At 57.2% G+C, this 23,712-nt stretch overlaps 1 protein-coding gene across 1 annotated transcript; it reads left to right on the top strand.

The window, feature by feature from the left end:
• The first annotated feature begins 17,131 nt into the window (after positions 1-17,131).
• MRGBP (MRG domain binding protein) lies at positions 17,132-21,906 on the top strand. The gene is made up of 5 exons (XM_082644770.1): positions 17,132-17,332; positions 17,710-17,831; positions 19,963-20,044; positions 20,328-20,402; positions 20,886-21,906. The coding sequence occupies exons 1-5, from the start codon at positions 17,185-17,187 to the stop codon at positions 21,071-21,073; spliced, it is 615 nt and encodes a 204-aa protein (XP_082500896.1). The 5' UTR covers positions 17,132-17,184; the 3' UTR covers positions 21,074-21,906.
• The last annotated feature ends 1,806 nt before the right edge of the window (positions 21,907-23,712 follow it).

The following is a 23,712-nucleotide window of genomic DNA, read 5'->3' as shown; positions in this document are numbered from 1 at the left end:
CCAGACCAGGGCTCACACCCGTGTCCCCTGCATTGGCAGGCGGATTCTTAACCACTGCACCACCAGGAAGCCCCATTGTTTGTTTTTAAAATATACCTTTTTCATACATATACATATAATTTTTCAAATAGCTGATATATACACACCGTGCAGCACGAAAAGAGGTGCAAAGCTGATGCCAAGAAACATCACCATCCCGTACCTCCCCCACCGCCCCTCTGGTCCTCCCCAGAGGCATCCCCTGCAGGGAAGTGGGTGACCGGGTGGCCCTTCTTGAACACCCAGCCCACCGCCTCTGACTGCAGCTATGGATCCTTCCATGTCAGGCTCACATACGGATCTGCCTTGCCCCTGGAGCCACGTCACGGGCAGGGGGACTTGGCAGATGTGATTAAGGGGGGGGAGAGCCTCCTGGGTTCCCAGGTGGGCCCACCGTGGCCGCGTGAGCCCGGCCTGGACAACGGGCAGCGGCTCCATCCTGGAGCCTCCCGGTTGGAGCTCAGTGGGTGATACTGTGATTTCAGCCTGCGGACCAAGCAGAGGGCCCAGCTGAGCCTTGCAGCTGGCTGCCCTGAAGAATGTGAAGCAGTAAATTGTGCTGTTTGGTGCTGCTACGTTGTGGTCATTTTTTGCGGCTTCCGCTGGGGAATCAGGGAATTGATGGTGTCCCGCTGTGGGCTTTGCTGCAGCACACTTACCAGCTCCCTGTGGGTGCAAAGCTACATTCTGTTCGGTCTTTTGCTGTTAAGAAACTTCTGCAGTAAGTATCGTTGCACGCTGTCTGGTGCACATGCTGTGCGGGTCAACGTGCTCATGAGCCCTGAGGTGACCCTCTCCTGTGGGCCCTGCAGAGGCTGTGTCTACACATGGCCACAATCCCAGCCGCCCCGGGCCCCTCCCCGCAGGGGCCGCCTGATTCTGGGTGCTGTGTGGCTGTCACCTGCTTCATCCTGAGCTGGTGGTATCCTGGATCTGAGTCGGGGGCCATGAAGGAGGAGGGACAGGGGCTCTGGCTCCCTGTCTGCAAGGAGGGGACAGCTCCGGGCTCCCAAACAAACAAGGCCCTGCTCTCCACGATGCTCCGAAAGCTGCTCCTGACAGCTGGAGGGCAGGACCGGCCTGGGACAGCACAGTCAGCAGCGAGGGGACAGCAGGGGCAGGACATGGCCACACACTCCTGCCCAGTTAGGCCCCCAGCTGGGACCCCTTCCTTCCGCTGCTGGTGCCAGGGCCGCCGGTGCTCACCTGCTCAGGTGGCCATCCCTGCGAGCCTTTCCCGGAAAGGACCTTCGTGACCCCCAGGGTCCAGCTGTGACACAGGCTCAGTCCAGGGGTCACCGGAAGGTTTGTGCTCAGATGGGCTGAATATTCTGGTCTGTTTCTTACTCAAGCCTGGTAGAAAGGGTTTGCTTTGCAGGAAAATGCTCCAGGCGATTTCAGAACACATGGAGACTCCTCCGGCGGGTACGACAGGACCCTGAGTCCTGGCACCCAGCAGGTTGTGTCAAAAGCGCACAGGGAATAGTTTGGTCCAACCTCCTGGCTTGGCCTGTGTGTCCCTAATGCTGTGAGGTCGGATCCCTTCAGTCCTGCCCGATCTGGCCCCTGGTGGAGCCTCAGACCCCACAGAGGCAGCCGCTCCCAAATCCACGAGCAGGTAGAGAAAGGACAGAGAAGGCTGTGGGAAAGCGAGTGTCGATTCTTATGGGAAACAGTTCTCAGTGGCCGAGAGTCGGGTGGTTGGGAAAACAATGATACACAGAGAGATTATCAGCACCCCTTGCCGTCACACTGCGGTGAGGGGGGCAAATTGTGCCAACCTGGACGGTACAGTTCTGAGGGGGAGACAGTTCTCAGATATGCACAAAGATGAGCCCTGCAACAGAGGGGAAGAAAAACCCCCACGAGCACCATGTGGCCTCCAGGTGATGGGGTCGCTTGCAAGTGGCAGACCCCACCCGCCTCCACCCTGTTCTGCTTTTCTCCACTGTGGATGCCTTGATTTGTTCTCTTATCAACTATTCCCATCTCTCAAACATGAGGAATCGTGCAGTGTTCACACCTCAGTGCCTGACACGTAGATAGTGGGCACCCAGCAAATGTCTGTGGGATGGGTAATGGACGGGTGTGTAGATGGATGGGTGGGTGGATGGGTGGGTGGATGGGAGGATGGGTGGATGGGTGGATGGGTGGGTGGATGGGTGGATGGGTGGTAAAGGAAGGAGACACGCAGTGCACCGCAGGAAAACGCCATGTACTTCTTGCTGATCATTTTGTCTCTCTCTCTGCCAAGGGGCAACATGAGGACACTCCTTGCCTGTAGAGCCAAAATAGCTGCTAATAACAAGGCTAATGCCTGGTGAACTTTGCCTAGGAAATTTCTATTTGGAAATGAAGATTCTGACAGGTTCAGCATCTCGGTTGTGGAAACAGACTGCACAGCTGTGCCCACCCAGAGGACTAGAAGGGATTTGGTGCCTGAGTGCACACCTCACAATTAGAATTTTCTGCCAGCTGCTTCCAGTGGGGTGGGACAATGACTGTGGCCACAGAACATCAGTCGCAGGCCGAACCCCAGGCCCCGTGCAGAATCCCGTGACAGGGACCCCAAATGGGCCCAGCTTGGAGGCTGGAGACCCAAACAAACACTCCCTACCACCCCTCTGCCTGCTGCTTCTAGATGGTTCCTCCCCCACTCACGGGCTTCCCATGGGCGGGGACTCGCTCCCACCAGCCACCTTGACGTGGGGAGTGTGTGCACCTCGGGGCTATGATGGGGGAGAGGGAGGGGTGGCCTGGGAGGAAGAGGTGTGTGTGCCTCAGAGCTGACAGCTATTCCTGCAAACGCAAAGGTCCTGAGCGCCAGGCACGGGCTCCCGCTGGCCCCCTCCAGGTCCCCACTTTGGTCAGCCCAGCCTCTGATCTGTTCCCTTCTCACTCTGGACAGAAGCCTGGGTCCAGATGGTGGCCAGAGGGTCCCCTGCCCGGGTCCCCAGATAGCTGTGGGGTCCCCCATCCTGCCGCCACTCCCCGTCCACTCTGCCCTGGCCACCAGCTGCTACCTGTTTCTCAAACATGACACGTCTGCTGCAGCCCCAGCCTTGGCTGTGTTGACCCTCGGCGCCCGGCACTCCCCCTGAGTCCCAGGATGCAGCCCAAGACAAACATGCCAAGTGTCCTTGGGAGGTGATCCCAGGAGCAGGTCAGGCGTCAACGAGCATGTCTGTGGGTCATGGGGGTTCCGTCCCACCAGGGACTCCTTGGGGACAGTGCAGAAACTCCAAGAGTCCCACCAAGGGGCGGGAGAGCTGGTGCCCACCACCAAGGCCCCCAGACAGCAGCCACAGGGCACGAGAAGAAGCCTGGGGCAGAGGGTGGCGCATCCGGGGGCGTTCCTCACTCAGAGTTCTGCGCACGGGGGCCCAGCCCACCCCCAGGCCTCTCCAGGTAAGAGCAGTGCCTGGTCCACCGTCGGCTCTCAGCAAATATTTGACAAGTGAGGCGAATCTATATGGGCTGAAATGCAATAAATTTTGGGATGAGCTGCTGAGTTAAAAACAAAGTGAAGTGCCAGCAGCAGGCAGAGTGGGCTTCCGTTTGGGCTTTTCTTTTTAACTAGGGGATTACGGATGGAAAACCAAGCTTCTGGGCAGAGGGCCTGGGTGGCTTTTCCACATAGACTTTCTGTAGCCAGAATGTTCTTTACCATGTAGGGATTACTGGTTTGGTTTTTATAATAATCATCTTCATCAACATAGAGACAGTGTTTATATTCTTCAATTTTTTTATGATGAAAAATGTCAAACCTACAGAAAAGCTGAGAGAGTATACAGTGGGCACCTGGCCACCCACCAGCAAGATTCAACAAGTGCGCGAAGGAAACAATTCTACATTTCCTTTTAAGTTTGCCAGGAGGTCAGAGATTAGGACACAGCCAGGACAGCAGGAGGGAAACCTGGGCCTGGGGAGGGGTGGGGGAAGTGGGGATGGAGTGGGGGTGGAATGGGGGGGAACGGGGGTGCAACGGGGTGGGCGGCAGCCCCCCAGCATCCCGGCCAGAGGACCAGGTGAGGAGGCAGGAGGGGTGTGGCAGCTCCCCATCCAATGGGACCACCCCCAGTTCTGGGCAGCAGGTGGACCCCAGGGGGGCTTCCTCCCCTCTATGGCTTCTCTGGGGAAGTTCCCGACCAGGAAGTGGAGGCGCCTCCCCTGCAGCCCCCAGGGGGCCTCGGCGGTGGGGGGGGTGTGAGTCTGTTGATGACTTAGTGAGTCAGTTGTGATGTGTCAGATTCTCAGGAAAATATGATAGATGCTGTGATCTTTCCCCAGAGGTGTCAGCGTCTCGTGTGTGCACGCTGTCATGAGGAGAGAAGGGGCCAGGCATCCTCACGCACCGGGAACTATAGGCACAGGGTGGGGATCCAGAGGGTAACAGAGCGCCGAGGCCATGAGCGCCGCTGGCCAGGGATGGGCTTCTTCCCCGGGGAACCCTCCCGAGCCCCCGTGCACCCAGGGAACTAGAAGAGGCTCCTTTGGGCTTTGGACCCAGAGACCATTGTGGAAGCTTCTGTCTCCAGGCTCCGACTGCCGTGGCTCCACTAAGACGTGGGCCCTGCCTGCTGAGCCTCCCTGGGTGAAGTGCCCAGCAGCTTCACCGAGGTCTCAGACAACAGCACAGCTGGCCTTGCTTCTAGGGATCCCTGACCAGAAAGTAGATTCTCCTTAATTATCTGGACATTTCAGACAAAGGCCATGCCCCCATTCCCGGCATCTCCCCGGCGAGGACTGTCATCCAGATGAGCAGGGCTGGGACCAGACTGGCTCCAGCGCCCAACAGACAGGAAACAGCCCACGTCACAGTGGAGGGGACAGGCACACAGCCCTCCGCCCTGCCTGGGACCCAGGGGACCCAGCACAGCGCTTGGCCTTGACTGCTGCCCAATCCTCGGACCCTGAGCCTCAGGTGAAGGATGGGAAGGGTCTTTAACAGGTGGCACGGCCCAGCTTGGACAGATCAATGCCAAGAGGCCCTGGGCTCTGAGCCCAACACTCGCCTCAGTCCCAGGAAAGGCCAACACCGCATCTGTTCTGACTTAACCCAGGTCCGCACGAGCGGCCGCCCTGCCCCAGCCTCACGCGGACCTCAGAGATTAACCAAGGAGGAGCGCATGGCCCAGGCCCCACGTGGGCGTCCCCGACGAGGCCAGGCAAGGGTCCCGGGACCCAGTGACAGAGCTGGAGCCCAGGCGGGGCCGCTCTCAGACGGGGGCTGTGTAGGAGGGCTTGTCGGGTCCCATCCTGGGGTCCCATCCTGGGCTCCCCCGAGCCATCCCACTTCCCCGGCCCCACGGGCCAGCGTGAAGGCAGCCAGGAGACTGTCTCACGGGGGGCAGTGGGGTCCAGCAGCCATGTCCCTTCCTAGCAGTCCTTCAGGCTTCCTCGAGGGCTGCCTTTCCACCCCCTGAGGCCCATCCAGCTGGTGACAATCAGTGCAACACACCCCTTCCCAGCACGTGGGCCTGGACTGGAGGAACAGAGTTGGAGAGCAGGGGACCCCAGCTGCCCCAGCGCCCCCATCCCCTGTCAGCTCTGCGAGCCAGCCAAGGTCCCTTCTGCTGCTCACTACTCCAGACCCCCCAACACAGAAACGAGCGAGAACACTCAGGAAGGAAGGAAGGCCCTCCAGCCGAGGCCGGGTGTGAGCTCTCATGCTGAGGATTTTCAAAGCCACGACTGCCGTCTTTGCGAACTTACGGTCAAAACCTGCCCTCTGGGGCCATCCTGCGTCGGGCCTCCTCGGATGCGCAAGACTGTCCTGGGCAAGAGCTGCCCTGGCAGGTGCTGGTGGGAGCCGAGAGCCCAGAGGCGGGCAAGAGTCACAGCCAGGACCCCCAGTGAGCCAGATAACGTGTGACTGTTTCAGGACAGCTCTCGCCAGACGCTCTGTCCCAGGACAGACCACACTCACAGCCAGGACTGTGATGGCTCCTGGGGGGGACAGGGGCCCAGCATCACACGGTGGGTTCTGGTACCGCCAGGAGCCATGGGGGTCCTCAGCTGCACCCAGGCCAAGTCTCGGGGGTCCTTCCCCTCCTATGTAAAACCAAGGGGCGGGTGGGTCTTCATGACTGCGTTTCCTCCAACCAATGCTGAAACCAGGACCTGTCTCTACATGAGTTCCCAGGATTCCGGAGTGACCCCTACCCCAGCAGGCCCCCCACCCCATCTTTGGGGCTATAACTGGTCCAAGTGGTCCTGTCAGAGATACCCCAATGCTCACGGGAGACCCCTGGTGACCCCATGAGATCCTTTTGAGGGGTCAGCCCTGAAAGCCCTTTTCACTTCCGCTCTGCCTTCCCCACCACCACCTCACACTGACCACCTCCATCTGTGGACTTAACATGAAATGGAAATGATTTCATTTTACAAAGCAGGTTTGGGGAATTATTTTAACCAGAAAGCCTTGCTCTGGAGTACCTAGAAAGGCCAGGATTTGGGAATCGATCATGTATGAAATTATACAATGCTATTTTTCAAAACAAAACTCGCTGTTGCGGTAGGTTTCCTTCACGTATCTTTTTTCCTCTCCATCTCTATATATTAAAAATTTTTTTAACTTGAAATAATTTCAAGCTCAAGTTGCATGACTAATACAAAAGCATCTTGTTCCACCCCTCCCCCACCTCCAGATGCACCAGGTCGCTGCATCTGCCCGAGTTTGCTTTTCAACCCCTGTCTCTCTATGGATCCTCTTCTGGACCATCTGAGATCATTGCCTTGGTGGATTTTTTTTTTTTTAATAGACGTAAAAAGAGAGTTGGTGCGAGACAGTTTGGACAGCACAGTGGGTACAGAGCGGAGGCTCAAAAGGTGACAGCCTCTCCCAGTGGCACCTGGCTGTGTGTCAGGCTCCATTCTGAGCATGCTCACCGCAGCCTGGGATGCTGGTGGGCCAGGCCCTTCTCAGGTTCCTCCTGTCACACACACACACCCCATGCCCCAGGGGCGTCTATTGCAGGGTTTCCTCCTAGTTCTTCCAGGGTCCTATGGTCTGAGCGTTAGTGTCCCCCCAAATTCTAGTGTTGAAACCCTAATTCCCAAAGCGATGCCTTAGGAGGTGGGTGATGAGGTCATGAGGGTGTAGCCCCCACAATGGGATTAGTGCCCTTGTAAACGGGACCCCAGAGAGCTCCCTCGCCGCGTGAGGACACAGGGAGAAGACCTTCGTCTGTAGCTGGGAAGAGGCCTCACCAGGACCCGACGGTGCCGGCTCCCTGATCTCAGGCCTCCAGCCTCCAGGGCCGAGAGAAATAAACGTCTGTTGTGGATAAGCCCCGCAAGTGTGCGGTCTCTGTTACAGCAGCCCAAGCTATAAGACACGGGGTGAGCATGAGAACCTTCAATCTGCTGGCATCTTTATTTCTTGATTTTTCAACATATGCTCGCTCTGAAAGATGGTAGACTCGGGGCACTTATGCTCCTTGCTGACTCCCCTCCCACCCCCCAATTTCCCTAGGTTAGGGTGTTACTCTCTGTCTTGGAGAGGACGCCTTTGTAACTTTCAAGAACACAGTGAAACCTGGTTCTTAGCCATCCGCTCCACCCGCCCCAACCTTGTGGTGTGAACTCTCCTTCCCCGCTGGTCACTATGTCCCTTCACACATCGGATCGGAGACCTTCACCTTCCGCTCCGTGACACGGTCAAGGCTTCCTCCCTGGTTGATAGTGCTTCTAACCAGGTAACGCTGATTAACGGCACTTAAGTGTCATGGTGACAGAGACGTGGTTTTCCAGGAGCCCAGGGCTGTGCTGGGCCCAGCGAGGGAAGGAACCTGTGCTGCTGCAACCCCCCGGCACCTGCGCCCGACCTCCCTGCGGGGGTCACGTCTGCCTTGTGAACCCACCTCCTTCCCAGTGCCGTCGTGCCAGGGAGGCCCCGAGCCTGGCAGCACCTCGTCCTCATGCTTGAAGAAGGCGCGGGCTGGCCCGACTCTGGCCCAGCATCACTCTCCTCGTGAGCGTTGCTGGTCCGAGGCAACCGGCGTCACTCTGGCTCTGAGTCTCTAGGGATCATGCCTGTTTCTCTCTAAGCTCCTGGCTCTTCTCCTTGTTTCCAGGTTCTGAGACGACACGAGGAGGGACCCTTTTGCTTCAGTCCTGCTGGGCAACTGTGAGCCCAGTGGTCACTTCTTTGTCCCCCTGTGTTGTGTCCATATTTGAGCTGCAGTTTGTACCCACCTGAGGCCCATACTGACGACCTTCAAAGCCCACGCCTTCCCTCCTCAGAGTGGACAGAAACCATGCCGAGGCCCAGATGCTGTGGACCCCAACTTCAGAAAGTGTGAGGCGGAAGGGATTTTAATTCAGGATGATTTCTCTCACCTGTGAAAAGAATCACTCCTTTTACAAAGACAGTGTTAGCCATTCTCCACGTTGACCCAAAGAATCATTTCCTTTTCTTGCTTCTGTTCAAGAAAGCAGAGCTGGCCTTTGGCAGCTGAATTAATGGGGAAAGAGTCTATCTTTTTAAACGCATTCCGCCTGGCTCGTCCCGCTGAAACTGCCTTGAGAGCTGAGATGATTGGTCAACCAGGCACAGGCTCCACGCATCTCACGACCGTCATATATCGTCGTCCTGCGGTGTCTCTGAAGTCCTAATTGTCCCAGGGCTCCAGGAGAGCCAAGGAGATGAGAATAACAGTGGAAAATGATGCATGACTCGCCATCAGCTGGCTGCATAAAAGCCTCATTAAGAAAAACAGAACGGGGCTTGGGGGAAGCAGGAGTTGGCTGAGTCACCTTGGGGACAGGGGTCTTCAGAGCTGACATCAGTAAGAAGCCAGCCTCTGGAGATCAAGGGTCTGCTCCTTGCTCCCCGCCCCACCCCGGAGGTGAGGCCACACCACATGGAGAAGCTGAGAACAAGGTCCATTGTGCACGGTCACAACCCTCCTGCGTGTGGCAGGGCCCCTTCCCCACACGTCGAACCGCCTCCACAGCCCTCAGAGGTGGTCCCCTCCACCAGAAGGGCACCGCTGCAAAGGGGTCCCCAGGCTCCCTGGGGCCACAGGAGGAGGGGGGAAGGGAAGAGCAACATGAGTGCTGTCCTGTGGCAGCCCACCCTCCGGGGAGGTGAGAGGGTGGGGCTTGGTGCTCCGGGGCCACACGAGCAGAGCAGTCAGCCTGGCTCCCCACCTTGTACAGGGGACCACTTACCCAGCCTGCCTCAGTGTCCCCACCACAAAGGAGATCAGGACCGCCGCTGCCCGGGAGACCCTCCACTCATTTCCCGTCGGCTCAGTCCCTGCTTTCACAGGTGAGGCCACCGGCTCCCACAGCTGCCACTTGCCAGCTGAACAAAGACCTTCCAGCAGGGCCTCGCTCTGATGACAAAGGGCTGTGACCCAGGGCTTGGACGGCCACACTTCCCAGGACTGGCAGGAAACGACAGGTCACCTCCCCCAAGAGACTGGAAAATAAAAAAACGATAAAAAGCAGCTCAGCCCGGCCCCCACCGCCTTCGAGGCCACTGGAGGGGAGTGTGGGAGGTGGTCAGGCGGCATCTCCCACCTCGGTCCCCCCGAGGCCCCTGGGGGGGAGCTGCGTGCACGTGCGCACGTGTGGGGAGACGCTGCACCACTGACAACTGCCAGGTGATGCCGAGGCCGCCAGCAAGAGGCCGACAGAGCAGCCCAGGTCTATCGGAACCCCCTCCCGCCCTCCTTCCCCAGGCTCAGGGACTTGAGGTGCACACGCAGCAGGATTCCACGCGGCTTTCCATCACACAAACGCACAGAGAACCCCTCCGTCAAGGCAGGAGGCTGCGCACCCCTCCCGGGGGGCCTCTGCACCTGTAACACCGGCGCCCCGCAGCCCTCAGCCCCTCTACACGTCCTAACGAGCCCCTGCGGTGACGGGGCCGCCCTGGCCCTCTCTCTGCAGCTCGCTTCAGCGGGAGCCGGACGGAACACCGTGGACCTGGCGGCCCTCACGTTTCAAGACAAATCAAGCTGCTGACCGGAAGGTAATTCAGTCAAAAGCCATGAGGAGTCACAGGTAAAATACAGGACACCCAGTTAACTTTGATCTTTAAATAAACAGTGGATAATTTTGGATATAAGTCTATCCTATGCAATATTTGGGGCATACTTATAGTGCAAAATTATTCATTGTTTATCTGAAATTCAAATTTAACTGAGCATCCTCTATTTTTACATGTGAAATCTGGCCACCCCAAAAGGAACCTGAGCACCCCACGCGTCAGGAGTGACCAGCAGCTGAGCCTTCCCTCCCAGGGCTCCCCACCTCCCCTGGGCCCCCTGGGTGACACGGTGGGAATGGTAACAGTACGAGGGCAGGGGCTGAGCACAGAGCCTCCCCCAGCGGGTGGACAAATGTCCCTGTGGTCACCACAGCGCTTCCTCATGCGCCCGGCCTGAAGAACTGGACTTCTTCTTCAAAACACCCTAAAGGGCTTCCCTGGTGGCGCAGTGGTTAAGAATCCTCCTGCCAATGCAGGGGACACGGGTTCGAGCCCTGGTCCGGGAAGATCCCACATGCCGCAGAGCAGCTAAGCCTGCGCTCTAGAGCCCGGCGCCACAACTACTGAAGCCCGCGCACCACAACTACTGAAGCCTGTGTGCCTAGAGCCCGTGCCCCACAACAAGAGAAGCCACCCCAATGAGAAGCCTGCGCACCGCAACGAAGAGTAGCCCCCGCTCGCTGCAACTAGAGAAAGCCCGCACCCAGCAACAAAGACCAACACAACCAAATAAATAAATTAAATTAAAAAAAAAAACCACAACACCCTAACTGGCACCCTGGGGGTGGGCCTGGTCCCAGGGAACAGGAAATGCCTTCACTAGGCTCCTGCCTGCAGTTTTCTGAGACAGGAGCCCTGGTTGGCTCCAAACAGTGGGTGGGAAACTCCCCCTAGAGGTGTGATGTGGGGCTGCAAGCTGAGGCTGGTTCCTCACCTTCCAGGCCCCTCAGCCCCGGGCACCGAGGTGACAGAGCCGTCTTCCGGGTCCGGAGGTTGGGACGAGGCCCGAGGATGGCCGTGGGCAAGAAGGAGCCCCGGCCAGCGCCCAGCTCTTCCACCCCCATTAGCGTACCCTCCCAGGTCTCCGCGTGGGCACCAGACAGCTGCAGAGGAGCCCCTCTTGTCTGGGAGTCAGGAGAGGCCCCTGGGGCGGCGACCTCGGACCTGAGAGCTGAAGTCTGGGCAGGAGGGAGACAGGCAAAGGTAGGGGAGGTATCTGTGGCCCCAGGGGGCTGGAGGGTGGCTTGCAAGAGGGAGCCCAGGTGAAAGCACATGGGGACCAGAGCAGAGCAGGCCTGGTGGGCTGGGAGGGAGGGGGGTCACAGCTGGGTGGCTTCTGGAGGTCAGTTCCTGGCCCTGTCCTTGACTGTGGGACCGTGGTGAGGTTGCTTACGTACAAGCCTCGTGGCACGTGCACAGGCGGGGCTGTGGGTGGTGAGTGGTTAATTCACGACCTGAGCTCAGTGCAGAGCCCAGGTTTCTGCTGAGCCTGCATCTCAGTGTGGAGCCCTGGGGTTCTGCTCTCCCTCAGCCCGGCACCCGCCCGCTGGTTCTTCACAGCCCTCTTCTTTTCTGGACAAGGAATATGCCATCGTTTCTCAATAAGTAGACAATTTCACAGTGCATACAAATATCAAATCATTGTGCTGTACACCTGAAACCTAATAGAATGCTATACGTCAATCATACCTCATAAAAAGTAATTAAATTTATCATTTGTTAATGATTGCAAATAGTATGTTGCAGGTTAGATTTTTTTCATTTAATTTTTTGAATGGGCAACTCACTTCATGTGGTTCAAAAAGCCCCGTGTACAAAAGGACACACGGGAAAGGGTCTCTCCGTACCCCTGCCCCATCTGCTCAGCACCTCCCCCCTCCAGGAGCCGCTATTATTTGTCTCTTACCTCCCATGATAGATACCTAGATAGGTAGATGATAGATAGATAGATAGATAGATAGATAGATAGATAGATGATAGATACATAGATACATAGATAGAAAATAGATGGATAGATAGATGGATAGATGCATAGATAGATAGAAAATAGATGGATAGATACATAGATAGATGACAGATAGATGGATACACAGACAGATAAATAGATGGCAAGGTAGGTAGATAGATGGATAGACAGGTAGATAGATGGAAAGGTAGAAAAGATAGATGATGGATAGATAAACGATAGATGGATAGATGGGTAGATAAATAGATGGAAAGGTAGATAGATGGTAGGCTGATTTCTTTTCAAAGTTTGTTTTTTAATACAAAGCACTCTTTGTTCTTTATACATTATCTGTGGCTTCTATTGATATTCCTCTCCCAGGACTTGGCGCCCTTAGGCTTCCTCCTCACCACACATACGCACACACTCACACACACCTCCCCCACGTACCTCGTGTCGACTTCCCCTCTCGCCACCAGCCCCTCCCAGCGCACCCTCCCTCAGCCCATGTGTAGCCCCCAGGGTGTGCCTACCCACCCTCCCTCATCTTACACGGGAAGGGCAGTGAAGCCACACAGACCCTCACACGCACAGGCGCAGGGACTTTGGCATGACGCTTGTCACGTGACCCTACTTGCTCTGTGCAGGTGGAATACGCTGTTGGATGGAGAGGGAACTCAACATCATTTTCTTTAACTTATTTATTTTTTACTGAAGTATAGTTGATGTACAATATTACATGTTATAGGTGTACAATATAGTGATTTACAATTTTTAAAGTTTATACTCCATTTATAGTTTTTATAAAATATTGCTATATTCCCCGGGTTGTACAATATATTCTTGTAGTTTATTTTATATCTAATAGTTCGTACCTCTTAATTCTCTGCCCCTATATTGCCCCTCCTCCTTACCTCTCCCCACTTGTAACCACTAGTTAGTTCTCTATATCTGTGAGTCTGCTTCTTTTTTGTTATATTCACTAGTTTGTTTAATTTTTTAGATTCCACGTGTAAGTGATAACATACAGTATTTGTCTTTCTCTGTCTGACTTATTTCACTTAGCAGAGTACCCTCCAGGTCCATCCATGTTGCTGCAAATAGCAAAATTTCATTCTTTTTTGTAGCTGAGTAGTATTCCAGTGTGTGTGTGTGTGTGTGTGTGTGTGTGTGTGTACACCACATCTTCTTTATGCATTCATCTGTTGATGGACACAGGTTGCTTCCATATCTTGGCAATTGTAAATAATGCTGCTATGAACACTGGGGTGCACGTGCCTTTTTGAATTAGTGTTTTTGTTTCTGTTTTTCAGATATATACCCAGGAGTGGGATTGCTGGATCATGTGGTAGTTCTATTTTCAGTTTTGTTTTTTGTTTGTTTGTTTGTTTTTTGCGGTACACGGGCCTCTCACTGTTGTGGCCTCTCCCGTTGCGGAGCACAGGCTCCGGATGTGCAGGCCCAGCGGCCATGGTTCACAGGCCCAGCCGCTCCTGGACCAGGGCACGAACCCGTGTCCCCTGCATCGGCAGGCGGACCCTCAACCACTGCGCCACCAGGGAAGCCCCCCTCGTTGTGGCTTTGATTTGCATTTCCCAGACGATTAGCAATGTTAAGCATCTTTTCATGTGCCTGTTGGCCATCTGCATTTTTCTCTTTGGAAAAATGTCTATTCAGTTCTTCTGCCCATTTTTTAATCTGGTTGTTTGTTTTTTTGATGTTGAGTTGTATGAGCTGTTCATATATGTTGGATATCAACTCCTATCAGTCATACCATTTGCAAATATTTTCTCCCATTCAGTAGATTGTCTTTTTGTTTTGTCGATGGGTTCCTTTGCTGTGCAAAACTTTTAAGTTTAATAAGTCCCATTTATTTAGTTTTGCCTTTATTTCCTTTCCTTTAGGAGACAGATTAAAAAAATATTGCTATAATTTATGTAAAAAAGTGTTCTGCCTATGTTTTCCTCTAGGAGTTCTATGGTTTCTGGTCTTACATTTAGGTCTTTAATCCATTTTGAGTTTATGTTTTTGTATATGGTGTGAGAATATTTTATAAATGCATTCTCTTACATGTAGCTGTCCATTTCCCCAGCACCACTTATTGAAGAGACTGTCTTTTCTCCATTGTATATTCTTACCTCCTTTGTTGTAGATAATTGACCACAAGTGTGTGGGTTTATTTCTGGGCTTTGTGTCCACACTGACCCATGTGTCTGTTTTTGTGCCAGTGCCATACTGTTTTGATGACTGTAGTTTCATAGTAGAGTCTGAAGTCAGGGAGTGTGGTTCCTCCAGATCTGTTCTTCTTTCTCAAGACTGTTTTTGGCTATTCAGGGTCTTTGTGTTTCCATACAAAATTTTAAATTATTTGTTCTAGTTCTGTGAAAAATAACATTGGTAGTTTGATCCAATGTCTTCTTTACTGGGGGAGGAGCTACCCATCCCCCACCCCTCCCAGGGCCCTGAAGGTCTAGTTGCCCAGAATGTCCAGGGGAAGCCCTTGGTCTTAGCCGGCCCCTGCAGTGCATGTCCAGGGCTCTGAGCACCCAGAGTGTGTCCAGGGGTGGTGTCTGAGCCATGCCAGGATCCAGGGACCCCTGTGCACTGAGATCAGGGGTGTGGGGCTAAGAGTCAGGTTCCTGGTTGCACCTGTGGCCTCTCTCTGAAGTCCTGCCACCCGGGGCTGTCCTCATCCCCAAGGAAGCTCCCTTCTCTTCCACTCCTTCACATAAGATCTTACGTCTTCTTCAGTGTGATCCTCAGGCTATAGGCTCCCAGCAGAGCAGTCACTATGCCCAGTCCCTACCCACACCCCCATACCAAGCATGCAGGAAGCACTCAACAATCAACTGCTAATGACACCTGAGTGACCGCCTCTTTCCCAGCCATGTTTCATCCCTAGACAACACCCACCCCTTGCCTTCGTAACCAGGTGGGAAGAAACTGCCCATAACAGAGGAATTTCTCCCCAGCAGCTTTCCACTCGTGGGCTAAGGGGTTTCCTTCAGCCCAGACTCTCATGATCATCCCAGAAGGATACACACTGGGCCCACGCACATCTCTCTATCCAGCTGCATTTCACTTTTTAAAACTTCTTTTCCACATCTTATTTTGAGGCTGCTCATTCTAAATAACTCCCAGATGGCCCAGTCACCCATGCTGGATCACCAGTGCAGTCAATCGCTCTGAAGCCTGATGCTTGATTCACCAAAACCCAGAGGCTGAAGGCACAGGCACAGTGCTCCCGATTCCTTAACCCTGCCCAAGTCTAGCTCCAACTGTGCTCACATCTGTGCGACACAGGGAAATAAGCCAAATCACTGGGATTAGGCAGAGTCCTGGTAGCTGAGCATGGCATTCAGCTCCATCCTGACGCTGGGCACGGAGGCGGGCACGGAACCCACAGGTAGAGTTGGTGGAGCAGACAAACAGGTAGTAACTGGGAGGCTTTGAGTAAGAAAGATGTGGAGAAGACGGTTTCCTTTTGCCCAAATCGTCCAACCTGTCTTTCTGCATCGAGTCTGATTGCCAGGGACACATTCCAGGATCTGCCTAGAACGAAAGGAACCAGGTGTCTGTGGACCACAGCAGCTGGCCAAACACGGTTCAGGTGCAGTGGCCACCACAGAGGACCAAGACACAGCCCGGCCCCCAGAACCTCCAGTGCAGCGGGGAAAATAATCAGGCACAGCTGACTCCAGGCAGGGCCGAAGAGAGAGGAGAGGGCCACAAACCAGCCAAGGCAGTCGGTGGGGTGGGGGGTGGGGGTGGGGGGCGGTTCCTGGGGGAGGAGGCTCTCCAGATTGAAGAAGGCAGGGATGGGGTAGGGGATGAGCAGAGGGCGAACCTGGTGGAGGAGCTGGTACCACGACATGTCCTGGAACAGTAGGGAGATAAATGGTGAAGGCCAACTGTCTGTTAGCACTTCCTGTGTGACAGAGCCCGTGTTAAGTGGCTTTGGACCCTGCTTCATTCCCACCTCGCAGCAACCCCCTGAGGGGAGCCCCACCTGTGCGTCAGAGAGAGGAGAGGAGCACAGGCCCAGCTGGAATCACAACGTCCAGCCACATCGTGGCTCCCAGGACGGCTGGTGGCCCTGGGCCATTGTGGAGTCCTCTATGGGCCACGTCTCCCCACTTTGTGGGGACCGGCATCGCCAGCAGCGCCCTTCACGGATGGGAAGCCAAGACTCAGGCTCTGAGTCCCCGGGCTGTCCCAGGGGGTGAGGCTGGCCGGAGTGGCTCCAAATATTTGCTAAGAAGCCCGAGCGTGTGCCCGGGTCCCCAAGCAGAAACCAGCCCCATCAGCACCCCCGGGGAAGGCGCCGTCGTCGCTCCCATTGCACGGAGGAGGGCACTGCGGCCTGGAGAGGTTCAACGCCTCGCCGGCTCACACAGAGCCGGAAGGGGACCCGGAAGCCTGACGGAGAGTCTACACTCAGCGGGAGACGAAGAGCGTTCCTCGCCTAGAGTACTGTCCCGGGGCACCGCGGTGGACGTGACCTGGTGGGGAGGGGGCGGGGAGAAGCCCGAGGTGGGCGGGGATGGGGCGGGGCGGAGCAGGCGGCCTTGATTGGGTGTTGCTTTGAGCTCGTCACGGGACTGCCCCCAGGCCGGCGCCCCGCTTGGCCCCGCCCTCGGACCAGACTCCGCCCAGGCCCAGGCCTCGCCCCTCCGCGGCCAGGGTTAACCCCCAGGGCTCAGCTGCCGACCACTCTAGAGGCCCGGGTCGGGGACGATGGGCCCGGACGCCCCTGCCCCGGTGCGCAGGAGCCCCTCTGCAGCGCTCAGGCCAGGGGCAATGGAAGTTCTTGGAGCCCACACTCGCAGGCATTGTAGGTTGCCTGTTGCTTTTCTTATCTGCTTTACTGAGGTGTAACTTGAAATTCCGCCATTTAAAGCGTACAGTTCAGCGGGGTTTACCCTGAGCTGTGCAGATATCGCCACAACCTAATTTAGGGCGTTTCCTTCCCTCTCCCCAAACGCACTCCCAGTGATCCGCACTCTGACAGCGCTGCGCCGCGGGACCGGGCCGCCAGGGGGCGCCGCGACCCAGCCCTCAGCTACGCCTGCGCAGGCGCCGCGCTCGAGCCCGAGAGCGAACCCACCGAGCGCGCGCCCGCCCCGTGGAGTGCGCCTGCGCGCAGCCCGTGGCCGCGCCAGCTCCCGCCGGGGGCTCGTCGCTGGGCGGCCGGGCCATGGGGGAGGCTGAGGTGGGCGGCGGCGGCGCAGCGGGCGACAAGGGGCCGGGGGAAGCGGCCACTAGCCCTGCCGAGGAGACGGTGGTGTGGAGCCCCGAGGTGGAGGTGTGCCTCTTCCACGCCATGCTGGGCCACAAGCCCGTCGGTGAGCGGAGCGCCGCGCCGAGGCCGCGCACCCGCGTGGGGGCGGGGCGGCGGGCAACGGCCGGGGGCGCGCGCGGGGTGGACGGGGCGGGGCCTCCTGTGCCTGCACCCCCGCCGACCCTGCCCCCACTTGCGCACCCCACCCCTGCCCTCTCCTGCACCCCGCAGCCCCCGCTCCTGCGCCCAGCCACCCTGGCCCCTCTTTACTCCTTCCCCGCCGACCCCTGCCCTTTCCTCTCCCCCCTCCCCCCCACCCCTGCTCCTCTAACCCCCACCCCCTCCAACCACTGCCCCTCTCGCCCCCTTGCCCCCCACCTCTCTTCTCCACCCTACCTGCTGGCCCGCCCCTCCCCACAAGCTGACCCCTTCCTTCTGCAGGTGTGAACCGGCACTTCCACATGATCTGTATCCGAGACAAGTTCAGCCAGAACATCGGACGGCAGGTCCCATCCAAGGTCATCTGGGACCACCTGAGCACCATGTATGACATGCAGGCACTGGTGAGCAGGACCCCACCCTCCCCAGTCATCCCAGGGCCAGAGCCCCTCCCTCCCCCAGACAGAGCTGGTGGCAGGGAGCCCACTCCATGCCTCCTCCCTGGGTCCTTGCCGGGCCCTGGCCTCAGGGACCTTGATGTCTGGGATGTCCCACAGGGGACGAGTTGTTGAACAAGATAGCTCTGAGTAGTTTTACGAAAAACAAGCCTAATGACGGTAGCTAGTTATTGCATGGAACCTACCTTAGGTGGGGGGTTGGGGGGTGGTCGGTTAAGATCTTGCCAGGAGATAACTAGGGAGCTGAAGCTCGTGGGAGGGGGCTCTTAGGCCATTGTCAGTCTTGTGGAAAGTCTCCGAGTGCTATAGGCAGGGAGGTGACCGGGTCTGAGTCATATTAAGATGAATATGGTGGTTTCTGTGAGAACCAGGCAGGCAGGGCCCCAGGCCTCATGGAACCCCCAGCTGGCCGTGTCTGAGGGGGCAAAGGTTAACTAGGTAACCAGGACGGCAGAAGAGACAGGTGGGCATTCCCAGCAGAGGAATGGCAGGCGTCAAGGCCCTGTGGCAGCAGGCGTTGGTGCGTCAGGGGACGCAGAGGAGGCCGGGGTGTCTGGAGGATGAGTGGGAGTGGGGATGTCCGGTGACCAGCAGGGTGGGAGACCATGCTGGGGTTAAGCAAGGCTCTGCCTGTCCTCGGGACTTGGGGCTGCCCCAGACCCCCAGCTGAGACCCGCTGCACATCTGTGAGGTGGAGAGCGAAGCCCGGGCCTTCTTGTGTCCATAAACCGCGCTGCCGCTCGCTCCCTGTTGGTCTTGGGCAAGTCGTTTGCGCCTCGTCATCCTCGCATAGAAAGGGGAACTGCCAGCTGGGCCCTGGAACTGACCTCCTGGCCCACAGTCAGTACCCTGGAAACTCGAGGACAAGCCGCTAAACTAAAGCAGGCCCTGCAGAGGGGCTGTGCCCATGAGCTGGGGCCCCACTCCCCAAGAATTCCTGTGTTCAGAGGCTTGACAGGGCTCCCATACTTGTCATGTTGGGGGTCACCTGACCCCCAGGAACTTCCTGAACCCCGACTCCAGGCTGGGGGCCAGGAGCTAGACACAGAGATGAGTGTGGCAGGGCCCCTGTCCTGGGGGGCCCTGGTGCGGTAGGAGAAACAGTTGGCTCTCAGGCACAGGCACTGGCTCCAAGGTCCTGTGGCTGTGACGCCCAGCACAGGGCCCACGTGACACTGTGGGGGGCCACCCAGGGGTCTCAGCCCAGGACAGGTGGCCCTTCCCCCCTCGCTTCCTTAGACCCCAGCACCGCTATGGAGCTGATGCCCTGGTCACCTGGGGCCTTGTAAATATGAGTCTGTGGACCACACCCCACAGGGTGACCAGGAGCCCAGGAGCCCTCGGGGTTTGCGAAGCTCCCGGATGTTGGTCACCATTTACATGCTGACCACCTGGCTTGTCAGCACAGCTCCCACGTTGGGGACTGGAGGCCCTGTCTCCTGAACCCCCTCCCAACCTAGAGACGCTTCCCACCAGCTCACCTTTCTCTTCGTCCCGTGGTCCGTGTTTTCGGGGCCTCTGTTCCTCTGGCATGTGTGTGACCTCCCTCCATTTTGCTTTGCTTACCTGGTTTCCACGGGGGTGGCTCTCCCTGCCTCCCTGGCTCCTTCCCCCCGGAGACGGGACCCAGGCACCATGGCCTTTCCTCAGGGCTGTCGCGGGCTCTGAAGGCGCTCTCCGTGAGGGGGAGCCCACGCAGCCGGGCCAGGCCGGCATGACAGCACTGCCTGACTCTGCCCCCGGAGGTGTGCCAGCCGGCGGAGCTGCCCCGGCATCATCTCAGGTGACACTAAACCCTTATTCCCATCGTGATGCCTGCCTGTGGCTCGCACTGTAGTTTTGCCTGGTCTGGGTCTCTGTGACAAGCCAGCCCCTGTAGACTGCACAAGAGAAGAAAGAAAGGTCTCAGCCCTGCGCCTGCCCACTGCAGTCTCCAGGACGGTCACGTGTATTCGTTGGTCGCTCCTGAGTTGTCTCTTACACATCTTTAGTCACGTTTTCTTTTAAATGTGTCTTTTAAAATCACGTTTTCTTCTTTGTTTCTTAAAAAAACCCAAAATGCCCTGTTTGCCATCAGCACGAGTCTGAGATTCTTCCATTCCCAAATCCAGAGAGGAACTTCGTCCTTCCGGAAGAAATCATTCAAGAAGTCCGAGAAGGTAAGACTCGGGTGAGAGCAGATTTGGGAACTAGGAAAGGCCGAGGGGGGTGGTGTCAGGGTGAAGGTCACGAGCCTCGGGGAGTGAGCGTCACTGGCAGGGTGATGCTGGGCCCTTTTGGAGGGGGAGGTCTGGGGGCCCCCGGGACGGGGGGAGGACTTCCTGAAGGACATACACGCCTCCCGAGTCAGGAGGAGCCCCTGGCCTGAGCCGCTGCAGGTCGGGTGGGGCTGCGGCGCCCACCGCCCCGGGCTCTAGGTCACCGTCGGCCATCTCCCCCCAGGAAAAGTGGTCATTGAGGAGGATACGAATGAGGAAATGAAGGAAGACGTGGACCCCCATAGTGTGGCCGATGATGGTAAGTGTGGAGCTCGCCCGCCCCTCCCGGGGCCCCAGGGGCACAGCACCCCAGCCTGGCCAGGCCTCCCCGTCGCGGGCAGCCAGGGCCTGGCGTCTGGCTCAGCAGCTGAGAAGGCCGCTTCCGTCTGCTCAGGCAGAGCCTCCCACGCTGGGAGATCACGCACGGGGCCAGCACGGGGCAGGGAGCGGGGCACGGGGCAGCCTGGCCCCGGGCCTGGTCAGTGGTCATGGGGTGCAGGAGGGTGTCCGACTGAAGTGGAACGGGTGGCGGCCGTCTCAGTGCAGGGCGAACCCCAAGGAGCAAAGACGGGCACGGCTGGGCCTCGCTCCCCCAAGGGGCAGGCCACATGGGCACCCCCAGTTCGGGAGGAGCCTTTTGGGGTCAATGTCATGTATGTAGGTGTAGACTTCTTAAACTGAACAGGAAGATGAAATAAAATTTTGGATATTCTGTTTTCAGCCAAATGATTTTGTCTCCCAGTTTTTTCATCTTCAGGAAGCTTGGGGAAAGCAACAGAAAAGTCCAGCAAAGACAAAGACAAGAGCAACTCAGACTTGGGGTCCAAAGAGGGGCCGGACAAGCGGAAGCGCAGCCGGGTCACCGACAAAGTCCTGACCGCCAACAGCAACCCCTCCAGCCCCAGTGCGGCCAAGCGGCGCCGGACGTAGACGCTCACAGCAGGTGGGCACCATGGTCACCAGGCAGTCGGCGGGTCAAATGCCACTGGGCCTGCTGCCTTGCCCTCAGGTGCCAGAGGCTCCCGCGGTGCCACTCAGATCGCCTGGGCTCAGATGGCCCCTGACGACCAGAACGGTACCCATTCAGATGCTGAGACCCGAGAGGTGTGAGCCCAGGCCACGTCCACTGCAGACACTTGTGGCTTCGTGACGACGGCTGAGCTGCGCCTGTGGCTAAGCGTTGGCACGGGCCTGTGAACCAGGCTGCGTGGGCAGAGAGCGGGGCACAGCCAGCAATAACACACCGACCCCCTCTGTGCTCTGAGGAGCCGCGGTCTTCCCGTCTGTCCATCTGTCCATCTGTCTACCGCTCTCAACTGGCTGCGGCCTCAGGAGAGCGTCAGGCCGTAGGCGCCGGCCCCTCCACCACCCGAGAGACTGAGAACTGGGTATTTTGCCTCATTCACTTGTACTGTAACGATGTATATAATTTGGTTGGTATTTCACTATTTAATTTTTAAGAAGCCTATTTTACTAGTGTTTTATATGAAAAAAAAATACTGCAGAAGTTAAACCTGTGTTGTATTTTTTCTGAGATGTTTTGTTTTAAGGTAACAGACTACTGAGATACTTTTTGCTCAGTTTTTATATGCCGATACAGAGAATTTGTAGCGGTTATTTTTGTATTCTCAAGTAACTCGCAAACAGACCAAATGAGCATGTGGAGGGAGGCAGGACGTGGGCTGACCCGCCGCAGCCTGGGCCCCGGGCTGACCGAGGTACACTTGTGTTTGACTGAGGGACATTAAAACACAAAAAAGCAACCTGGAGTTGTGTGATTTTGATACCAAAGTAAGTTAACTTCTCCTACAATAGGAAGTTGTATTTTTTCAATTATAGCTGCAGCTAACTTTGAGGTACTGGGTCACTTGATACAATGAATATACAACGTAGTAACAACAGGTTCCAGAGCGGCTACTTTGTTGCATGTCAGCAACCCTTCAAATGCAAAACGTCAAGAGAGCAAACCAGCTGGAGCTGGTGCCTCCTTCCCAAGAACGAACGAACTTGAAGGTGAGAACTCCGGCTGAGCTTGTCCAGAGGCACAGCAGGGCCTCCGAGGGACGGCGAAGGCGCTCGCCCTCCTCTTGACCAACCACGAGGACGTTGAATGCCACCCGTCCCCCAGCATCAGGAGCAGGAGGTCAGAACAGGCTGAGCCCACGAGGCCAGGCCAGGAGCTCCACGGGCTGAGGTCACCTGGCGCGGGGTCGGGGGCCGGCACCTGCTTCCCCGGCAGGGCCGATGTTGTCCGGCAGTGTCTTGTGTCAGGTTGAGTGTCTTGGGTCGGGTCTGCCGACCCTGAGCAGCCCTGGCCTTCCAGCCCGACTGCCCTGTGTGAGCAGCTGGGGCAGAAGCTTGCACCCCACGGTCAGACCTGCTGCATGGGGGGCCCCCGTGGGGTAAGTCCCCAGCAGAAGATCACAGCCTCGGCCGTAACCTCCTGCCACGGGGAGGGGAATCTAGACGGAGCCCAGGTGCAGTTGGGTGTGACTGGCACTTGTAAAGCGGAAGCTGGGCAGCATCTGAGAACAAGCCTCGTGTGTGGCAGCGGGCAGCCGTGGGAAGGCTGTGCTCTGAGTGCCGCAGGCTGGGGCCACGGCCCTGTCTCCGCTGCATGCTTGTCTGTTCTCTGGGGCAGAGGGGGGGAGCCTGCCCACCCATGTGCTCTCAGAGCTGCCCGACCCTGGAGGGCACCCCAGCACCCATCAGTGCCTCCATCAGAGGCTGGAAGTCACAGCCAGGGGCTCTGAGGCCAGCTGCAAGTCAGCTAAGGAGAAGGCCAGGCCCGTGGCCGCAGCCTGCGGTGGGCCAGCCCCACCCGATGCCTGGCGGCCCTTCTATCACCTGCTCCTCGGGACACCTGCCCAGGCCATCGGTGGCAGACGATTTGCAGAAACGCCCAGAGCTCCATACCTTTGGCTGAGTCACCACTGTCCTTTTAGAAAGTCGTCCAGGCAAGACGGTACCCAGAGAGGTAACAGGTTGGTGAGCCTTCAAGGAATTGGCACCAGCACCAAAAAAGGTCTTTAGCTGTACCCACGGCCAAGATTGGCAGGTTCTGTTCAGCTCTGGGTCGTCCCCAGCTGCACAGCTTGAGGACTGTCACATCCCCTGAGGCCTCGTAGCTGACTTGTAGGGCTGGGTGAGGTCAGCATCCCCGGGGGCTGGGCTGGGCCTCAGTCTGTGTTGAACAGCCCCAAGGGTGATCCCCGGTCATTTCTGCCTCCAGGTGTTTGGGCCTTTGCCTGGTGCCCCCTTGTAAGAGCAGGCAGCCCCTGTGCTTTCTTATAACCATTATAACACAGCAAAGGGGACAGGAGGGCAGGCCCACGAGGACACTGCACTGTGGGACTCTCTACTGGAGAGAGACTTTCCCGCTGGCCTTGAAGAAGCTCACTGCCCAGTTGTGAACTTTTGGACGGGACACAGGGATCTCGGCCCTACTGCCCAGGAAGATGGGTTCTACCGACCAGCTGAGGGGGCTTGAAAGCAGTTCAGTCCCCAGAGGAAATCTGGCGAGACCGCTGCCCCAGTCGACACCTGGAGGGCACGCTGGGGGGACACCT

This window comes from Mesoplodon mirus (genome assembly GCF_964341445.2).
Source record: "Mesoplodon mirus genome assembly, chromosome: 15".
NCBI lineage: Eukaryota > Metazoa > Chordata > Mammalia > Artiodactyla > Ziphiidae > Mesoplodon > Mesoplodon mirus.
The sequence above is the reverse complement of the archived record's forward strand: the minus strand, read 5'-3'. Positions and strand labels throughout refer to the sequence as shown.

What these genes read in the sequence shown, in the direction of transcription:
- MRGBP (XM_082644770.1), top strand. Translation starts at nt 17,185, where the DNA reads ATGGGGGAGGCTGAGGTGGGCGGCGGCGGCGCAGCGGGCGACAAGGGG. An exon ending in TGTATGACATGCAGGCACTG is followed by an intron (nt 17,832 to 19,962) that starts GTGAGCAGGACC and finishes GTTTGCCATCAG; the next exon opens with CACGAGTCTGAGATTCTTCC. An exon ending in CATTCAAGAAGTCCGAGAAG is followed by an intron (nt 20,045 to 20,327) that starts GTAAGACTCGGG and finishes ATCTCCCCCCAG; the next exon opens with GAAAAGTGGTCATTGAGGAG.